General features: G+C 44.9%; 1 protein-coding gene across 2 annotated transcripts; it reads right to left on the bottom strand.

Annotated features, from left to right (window-relative positions):
• Positions 1 to 490: 490 nt before the first annotated feature.
• Smim20 (small integral membrane protein 20) lies at positions 491 to 8,812 on the bottom strand. 2 transcript variants are annotated; one of them, XR_011707960.1, is made up of 4 exons: positions 8,624 to 8,812; positions 6,301 to 6,425; positions 1,920 to 1,976; positions 1,110 to 1,141 (listed from the first exon to the last, which is right to left on the bottom strand). XR_011707960.1 is itself a non-coding variant. In XM_027938997.2 (3 exons), the coding sequence occupies exons 1-3, from the start codon at positions 8,730 to 8,732 to the stop codon at positions 1,104 to 1,106; spliced, it is 204 nt and encodes a 67-aa protein (XP_027794798.1). In that variant the 5' UTR covers positions 8,733 to 8,812; the 3' UTR covers positions 491 to 1,103. The 2 variants fall into 2 exon arrangements, 1 of the variants encoding a protein (XP_027794798.1); XM_027938997.2 differs by lacking the exon at positions 6,301 to 6,425 and having other exon boundaries at positions 491 to 1,141.
• Between the last annotated feature and the right edge of the window lie 473 nt (positions 8,813 to 9,285).

Genomic DNA, 9,285 nt, shown 5'->3' with positions numbered 1-9,285 from the left:
AAAAATGATGACTTTGGTTTTGGACATATCAATCTTATTTCTTTTTGACAATAATTATATAATTGGGCCAGTTGTCTGTTAAGAAAATGCTAAGTTCACAATCATAAAATTAACCTCGTCAATAATCTCCTCTGAGGAGAGCCTACAATAATATGCAAGGCACCACGACTCTTCAGAAGCATGCAATCTCATAAGGGGCTACGAGGGCACAAGGACAGGACACTAAAAATAAAAGGAAAGAAGGAAAGGAATGGAAGGAGGGAAGTGCAGAAAGAAGAAAAAAGAATCAATTCTCACTTTCATTACTGCAGCACCTGGGAAGGTACCTGCAGAGAATTCAATGTTTGTCTCAACAAATGTGCTATTTACCTTTAAAATGTTCACTTATAATGCAAACAAACAGGTGAACACTTCACAAATGTCTAATCAAACGGTACTTCTTGGTGTATAATTTAGTTTACAAAAAGATTTATGAAAAAATAATACACCATTGCAAAGTAAAAATAAATCATTTTAATAGACACATTTTCACTTTTGTTAATTCACCACTGATTTCTTCTACACATGCGCACTGGTCTAGTTTGATTCACTTTGCATTTTTTTTTTTCTAACATGGAGTAATCTTTTAACAAGAGATGGTTGAGATGAATGGGGTATTTTTAAAATGCACAAAGTACCTTGTCCTCAAAGAGCTTTATCAACTTGACCATTTTCAAAGAGCCACAGGAGGCAGTTCAAAATCTCTCATTTGGAGGGGCAAAGAGGCGTGGACCTCCTTAAGCCCACGAGTTCTATGCATTTGTAGCACAGCTCGGCTAGTGATGAAGACTCAGTGACGAGCAAATCTCCTGCGAATGGCCTTCCAAGAGTGCAACAAAGTCAGCCGAGTCATGAAAACCTTCCTAATGGTGTAGTGTGTTCCAGGATTTTTCTGATTCTTGAGGGAATGTCAGTCCTTGTGCACAGTCTTTATTACAGGCCTCTTACTGACAGCTTTCACTTTCTCCTCCAGCCATCTCTCTAGTGAGGTGGTTTACTCTATCAATGCTGAGTCAAAAGCATGCAGATGTCTCCTTCCACAATCAAAGCTGGTGGTGGCCTTCTCATTTCCTGCCGAAGGGATCAGACCACACCTTCAACCCTATAGGAAGAAACATGAATATCTCAAGATATATTATAAATGTCCCAGCACCCCCTCAAATCCAAACCAACAAAACGACATCCATGGCACTGAGTAGTGCGACTCCCATGGGGTCTGAGAGCAAGAGCCAGTTGCTGGAACCCAGGAGTGAAATGACTGGGAAGCCACCCAGCCACACGGCAGCCACAAGGGGCATCTAAACAGCTCAGAAATCGCCCCATAACAGGAAGATACAGATCTGGCCTAGTTAACAAATAAAGAAAGAAAGAATGTTGCCACAGATTATGAGAGTTTTGGTTAATAAGCTGGAAACCTCTCATTCTCAGCCAACTTGGATCATCTTAAAGGACTGACCTACTCAGCCATGAAGGGAGCTTTTTTGGGCTTTTGCATAAAGCCCAATCCCACATCAATTAAAATAGCTCACAAGTAAATGCGATTTTCCTGTGAGGGCAGGGTTTAAATAGGTACATGGTAAATACTTCTGCAAAACAGCTACCCATGCTTCCTGTTTAACTGTATACTTGTTACATTCTTACGCTTATTTATCAGATGCAACAGAGGGACCGGCAAACTTGCAATAAGTATTCTGCAGTGAAATCTGAAAATGAAGTCTTAGATAACAGCTATAAAAAAAATGGCAACTATTATGAAGTAAGTAGCAAAATCACAATCTAGTTTCTACACCTTCTCGCCCCTCCATGGCAAAGCCCACACAAACCACACAGCACAAAGGGACCAGGGGGACTCCGTTTGGATTGGTTTTTCTTTAGTTTACCTGGTGGCTGCACATCTTCTTGAACAATACCAGCCCGATTTATGGCCTGTTCCTTCTCTGAGAAACACAACAGAACAATTACTCTTCAGGAGGAGGAGAGAGAGAAATCTTTGTATTTACATCAGCCTATGACATGGGACAATTAGCAACAATATTTATGTGTTATTAAATTCAGAGATGTGGCTACTCAAGGCTTTTAGGTTGTGGAAGTAAGATCCTATAATGCAAAAAGATGGGGTATTTTCAATTAAAAAAAAAAAAAAAAACAAGCTCCCAACTTCAAAAGAAAAGCTCCCAACTAACATCTTTTTCCTGTGATCTCAGCATTTTGGAAAGGCAACAAAACAACAGAAAAAGAACAATTTTGAAAGAACTGGTGGGCGTGATATTACAAGCGGAAGGCTGCTGAAATGAAGGAACAAGTACAATTAACAAGAAAATGATGTCGTTTGTATGTCTAAAACGCACTCCACTGAAGGACTAGACGCAGAGCTAAATATGCTATGTTTTTGATAGGAAATAGAGCAGAAAATTAATCTTTGGGTGGGTGGCTTTGGTTTGGATAATTGAAGCTTCCCTAATTGATTGCAGGTGCTGTGCCAATTAGCAAGCGCGTTGTAGCTAGGCGGCGAAGCTGATCTCTTTGGAGATGTCCAACAGGCCAGGGCCAAGAGAAATTGGGCATTTTATGACTGTGGGCTTCAAGAGCTCTGACACATCTTTCTAAGTGGTTGAGAATAAACCCGAGGACTGTGACAACAAAAGACTTATTATTTTAAGTATCTTGACAAACAAATGGGAGCTTTTTAGAAGAAAGACTCAGGGAGCCAAAGAATGTTTACTACTAAATTATAGTAATTAAATGTTGTAATCAGACCTCTGTTTTAATCAGACAGACAAGCATTTCTTTAGTCCACATTTAGCTCTTATTTAATATTAGGCTATTTTCTTTATTTTGGCCTCTGGATTCTCATAAAGTTACACAAGCATAAAGGTACAAGAAGCAGGGTTTTCCCCAGTCTTAAGATTCACTGAACTTGCTTCTAAGTGATGTGACAGAAAGCCAATCCTAAATGACCAGATAGTTTTATCAGCGCTAAGTATTGCTTTGGCAAATAAAACACTGGGCAATGGAGCTGATGGGGATCTTGGTATCCAGTTCTAAGAAGGGGAGGGAGAAGACACCAATTAGAGACAATGGCCTGGTTGCCTTCCCACCTCTCTGAAAGCAGCAGGTGGCTAACCAAGACCCTCTGAACCTAGATATGCCAAGAGACTTTTTCCGACACAAGTGGGTGATAAGGTGTTAGACTTTCTGAGATAACACAAAAGGTGTTCTCATTGCCTAGACAGTAACCCTTGTAGGACTGAGCCCGACCACACTGGCCATATGTAAGTCTCAAAGTATGGATGTCCCAAACATGCTCGAGAAAATGCCAACTCATAAAAGATCACACACACTGTCATCAGTCTTGCCAGGAACAAAACCCGATAATTTTCCAGATCTAAAAGGCCTATTCTCTGATATAATGAAAGAGGGCAGAGATGCCTTTTGAAAGATAATTGTCAGAAGGTATTTGAGATGTACAAATTTAAGAAAAGCAGTCACCCTGGTACACCGGAACATTCTTTAGCAGGTATTGCGACGCCAAACACGCTGGCAGACTGCCAAGCATGAGAGGAAGCCAACTTCGGGTGGCAGGGACAGAATGCCTAATTGTGTTCTAACCTCTTATGATGCAATGGAGAATCAAGTGAAGAGAAAGGAATCCCTGTCTCCACACTTTCTTGCTAACTGCTAATGAGGCTGGAAAGAGGCTGAGGATTTGTTTTAAATAGACCATAATCTCTTTCTAATCCTTGTCCTAATGCAGACACCTCTGCAGTCTGGCCTGGACAGGCATTTCAACCAGTCCCTACCAAGCAATACCCAGGTATTAGCATCCTATCTACATCCGCTGGTTCTTTAATCCATTAATGTTTTATAAATACTCTGAGGCCAAAGCAGTCTTATGTAAATTCATGATTCCACACAAAGACACCTTATTTGTGAATGCAGAATATGCTAAAAGGAAGACAGAAACTCAAACTCGTTCAGGATTTAGCCAGTACAACTTGATGAGGTGGACAGATTTCTATTATCACTGGAGAAATCGCAAATTTATAAAAACCACAGGAAAAGGGCAATGGTGAAAGCCAGGAATTTAATGGCATGGACAAATAAGCTAATTACTGACTTTAGTCATGAGCATGTTTCTATCCTGAGTGAAATGATTAAAAGCCAACTATGGGACTCTGGGTTGGAAAAATTCCCCACTCTGGTGTCTCAGCAAGCCCGACTCTGCCCCCTGGTGCTAAGGCAGTGGTTTGATTTGTAGTTTTAATTGAGAATCCTTATCTCTAGTCAAAGGGCCAAGCCCTATTATTAAAGTTGTTTACACATGCAGGTGGCTGATTTCATACAGTAGTAAGAGAATCCACCTAATAATTTTAAGTCTTTGAAAATGAAAACATATCCTTATATTAAATGTCCATATTAGAAAATAAATCTAGTGTGTGACTTGTTACTATATTTAACGTTGACAGCCCTACAAACAAATGCAATATATTTAAGGGCCAGTTCCCTCAGCAACCTGGGAGCTACTAGCTAGGGGTGCTCTAAGAAGGAAAGAGCAGTGGGAAGACAGAAATAGGTACAAAATAGGACCTTGGCAATCTCTCTCCCCCCCCCCATCTTTTCCTGCCAATTATGAGTTGAAATAAAGCAACTCATAATGTGACATCACTGGAAAAAATGCTAAATTTGTATATGGATATGCATTAGATGCTAACATTGTTATCAATATTGAATTTCCTGGATTGGAAGACTACTGTGATTAGGTAAGAGAAGGTCCCTGTTCTTAGAAAGGCTAAAGTGTTTAGGAACAAAAGCTCACACTGTCTTCAATTTTGTCTCACAGAGTTAAGCAAAACAGTAGCAGTAATTGTAATACATACGTAACTATAACTGTGTGTGTAAATACCTGTATGCATGTGTGTATTACCTACAGGGGAGAAAGCAAATGCGGCAAATGTTAACCACTGGTGAGCCTCAGTGAAGGACAGAGCAACCTACTGTACTATTCTTGGAATTTTTCTGTTAGTTTGGGTTTTTCTTATTAGAAAAAAAAAAAGCAAGAGTAAAACACACATATAAGAAAGCCCAACAACAGTGAGACTGTTCCATGTTGATTAATTCAAAGTAATCCTTTAAAAACACAAATTTTTAGAAAAGATACTTTGTGTTCCCATTCTGCTGTGGTGTCTGGCACACACCCTGCTGCGGGGGAGTCCAGAACTGGAAGCACGCGTGACCTGAAGCTAAGGGGAACCAAGTGGCCCTAACAGCAGGCGTGAACCACAGGCCAGGGACACACCACACCACAACAGCAGCAAATGAGAACAGAGGCTAACAGGAGCAAATGGCAGTACTAGCAAGTGTGAACCAGAGGCCAAGAGCCCAGATGGCCACAAGAGCACCTGTGAGCCAGAGGCTGAGAAGAATCCACCCGCCACGATAGCTGTGTGAACTAGCTGGGTGAAGGGAGCCAAAGGGCCACCTGAATCACAGGCTCCTTCTACACTGTGAACTATTGGGGGGGGGGGGGGGGCTTCGCAACACCAGCGAGAATCCAAGGCTGGAGTCTGTGAGTGTCGGCTGGTTATAAGGTAAGAGGAATGAAGAGCACTTTCTAAGCCCTAGCATGTGATGGGAAATGCCCTTGCAAGGCAAGAAGGTTTCCACAGCAATGGATTTCCTGCACCTTGTTCTGAAACGGGGCAGCAGGGTGCAACCCAAGAATGGGACTGACTCTGGAACATGTTTCATTGTCTTAAAGACACTGTGACAAAGCATTAGCAGACAAGGGTGGGGGAGTTGGGGTCTGGTGTCCACTCAGCAATTAACATGCTGGGTGACCTTGAATGAGTCACCCAAATGAAGGAATGGATGAGTTAAGCTTCTTCTGGCAAAAAAAAAAAAAACAACCCTGATTTTATGCTTATGCACATCTAATTAAAATTAAAAATGAACACGGTCATGAAAATGATTTTTCATTCTCAGTTTACTACCAGCTGGTCTCAATGCCTAAAATGCATGTTCTTTCTAAAAGGCCATGTTCAGGATCACCGCCTGGTTCTAGAATTCAAACAAATTAGGCTTCTAGTTCCAGCCATCTGCACCGTTCCCTAAAAGTGCTCTTTAGACAAACCACGCTATGCAACAGGATGAAAGCTGAAAGCAACGTCCAGGGCTCCTGCCAGAGAACAGCAAACCTGGAACCACACTTCTGGTCTGGGATCACTGACCCCCAAGGCCAACTGCCACCTCCCCAGTGCTCACCGCAGTACTTGAGTATCAGCTACAGAACTGACCATGTTCTTCATGCAACACTGGGCAAAGTCTTGCTGAGTTAATGAAGGAGCTGCGGATGCACTGAACGTCAACATGAAGTCCTGTAAGGCACGCTGTGACAGTGGCCGCTGATTGGCAAACACGGAAAAGCTCCTTGGCTCTACTTTACCCAAGTACTCTTTTTCCCCTTTTCTGCTTATTCCAGCAGTGACCTTGGAACATTCCTGTCCCCATACTCCCCAAACCCCAACTGGCCCCACCAAAGGATCCAAAGTGACCTGATGTTCCAGCTCATGGCTGGGGCTTGTTCTCTGCAACCTCTGGCTTCAAATCCTGTTTTTCACTAGTAATCCAGTTTTCAGGTACTGGGCTCCTGCCCTAACCTTCCAAGAACTGTGGCCTTCTCCTCAGTATGCCCCAACCCTGAGGAACAGAGGGAGCTGGTAGAAGAGGTGGCCAAGACAGTTCTGTGCATGAGATTAGGAGTTCATACCAACTCTCCTCGAGGACTGTCTCTGTCCAGTACCTTCCCTGACCCAGTCTCTCCTGGCTCCCCATCCCTCCCAGCAACAGTGGAGGTAAAACCATTCTCCCTAGATCAAGGTACCTTTCACAATTGGGGCTAGGTAATCCTTTGCCACAGGGGACTGTCCTGTGCACTGCAGAAGGGTATTCTGGCTTCTATCCAGTAGATACCTGTACTACACTCCCCCACTCCTCCCCTAGTTGTGAGGACCAAGATGTCTCTAGATAGGATCAAACGTCCTCGGGGACAAAAACATTCCCAGTTGGAAACCACTGCTCTAGTCTTCACAACTGAAACTTTTGGGGTTTTTTTTTTGGAACTGGGGACTGAACCCAGGGGCATTGAGGCACATCCCCAGCCTTTTTTCATATATTATTTAGAGACAGGGTTTCACTGAGTTGCTTAGGGCAACTTTAGTTGCTAAGATGCTGAGGCTGGCTTTGAACTAGCGATCCTCCTACCTCAGCCTCCCAAGCTGCTGGGATTACAGGTGTGCACCACGATGCTGGATGCTGGCTCTGAAACTTTCTAATGGGACCAAAGCAGACGCTTTGTCCCAAGTTCAATTCTACAGGATGTAAATAAACGGAAGCAGATTATGCAGACCCATATTTACTCCCAGTTAGGGGCATGCAGACAGGCTGGAAGCAGAACGTACAGAGGCCATTTCAGACCTGGCCGATGAAAGCAGCTACAAGGAAACTGGAGTGTGTACTAAATGCTCTGCCTCCAGAAATCAAATGCTGTAGCATCTGTAATGGGCCGAACATTTACATGGAGCTTTTGCCTTCAAATCACCAAGCTTTCAGCCTCCACTAATATTCTCCAGGGGCAGGGCTGGCCCTCTTCCATCTTCAAGATGATTCAGGTTTCCTGGAGAACAAAATGAGCCTCTAATGCTTAATATTTTCTCTCTGACAGATGGTTTCAGATGTATCAAAGTGCTAATCCTTGCTGAGGTATAGGTCTCAAGGAAGGAGAGTTTGGCTTTTAGAATGATAGGACTTGAATGATTAAGGAGGAAAATTACTCCCAGGATATTCACTATTGTCATGTGAGCAACCAGCTTAAAATGAAGGAAACCAGTGCAATCTGAAAAACGATTTGAGGAAGAAAAAGAGAAAAAAAAAAAAAAAACGCTAAAAAACCAGGTTAGCAGCTTAGGTTTGAAATATTTCCACTCAAAAACATCTTTGGGAATGGAAATGAAGGGCAATACCAACACCTTTCAGCTCAGGATGAGGGGAGTTCCATCTGCCTCCCTGCTATATCACCATTCCCAGCCTGGGTGTATGGAAGAGGTTGCAACAGAAGCCTGGGTTAGAATATCTGCCTTGCCACTTACTGTGTGACCTTGGGCAAGTTATACCACCTCTCTGGGCTTCAGTTTCCCCATCTGTAAAATGGGTGATAACTTCTACTTCAAGGGAGGTTGTACAAATTAAATGATCCAACCTACACCTAATCTGACATAGCATATTAAACCTTGTGTTAACTATGAATGTGAATCAACATTAGGTTGACCTACTATGTGCAGACTGATTTCATATATCTCATCATCTCCGAAGCTCCCAAAAGCTGACTACTGATGGTGCAGAGACACCTCAGAAGAGAAGGCTGAGGGTCTGAGAGGTTGAACCACTTGGTCGCAGTCACAAAGCTGTATGCTGCGGGGTTCGAACCTGGCTCTGCCCGACTCAGCCCAGCTCTTTCCAAGACACCACGTGGAACTGACTGGTCGGGTGGGGGTGAAGGGGGTAGTGACTGGGGCCAGAGGTCACTCACGGTACTCCTCCAGCCTCATTAGGGGCCGGAAGTAGATGGGGTAGAAAGCGGCGCCGACCAGGGAGACGAAACCGCCGAAAATGAGCGCGGTGCGCAGGTTCCGGGACATGTTGCCCGACGGGGGCTGCCCAGACCCGCGAGGGCACCCTCACCCTCGGAAGCCTCGCTCTGCCCGCCCAGGCCGCGACCCGGCTCGGAAGAGGCGGAGCGGCTTTCGCTTCCGGGCCTTGGGGCGGGGCGCGGGGTGGAGGCGGAGCTGGGGAGGGGCGGGGTCGGGGTGGAGCCGGGGCGGGGCCTAGGGTGGGCGGGGACTGGGCGGGGCCTCGGGCCCGCAGCCGCCCTCCCCTCTTTGCCCGACTGCCCCTGGCGCGGGCCGAGCGCGAGGGCTGGGTTGCTGCCAGGGCTCTTGTTGAGCTTCATCCCCCGCGGAATCTCACCGGCCCTCTTCCCTGCCGGGGGCCGGGCTCCGCTTTCCACCGCTCCACTCACCACCTCCAAACCTCACTCCCTCCACTACCAACCACGCCCTCTTGTCCTTCCCCACTTGTCTGTCATTTAGTGAACGTCTGCCACGAGCTGGACCATCTCTACAGCTCGCTGGTTTAATCCTCAAGTCAGCAGGCTCAGTTTACCGGTGAGGGGACCATGGCTGCATGCACAGC

Source organism: Marmota flaviventris, chromosome 7 (genome assembly GCF_047511675.1).
Source record: "Marmota flaviventris isolate mMarFla1 chromosome 7, mMarFla1.hap1, whole genome shotgun sequence".
Taxonomy (NCBI): Eukaryota; Metazoa; Chordata; class Mammalia; order Rodentia; family Sciuridae; genus Marmota; species Marmota flaviventris.
The sequence above is the reverse complement of the archived record's forward strand: the minus strand, read 5'-3'. Positions and strand labels throughout refer to the sequence as shown.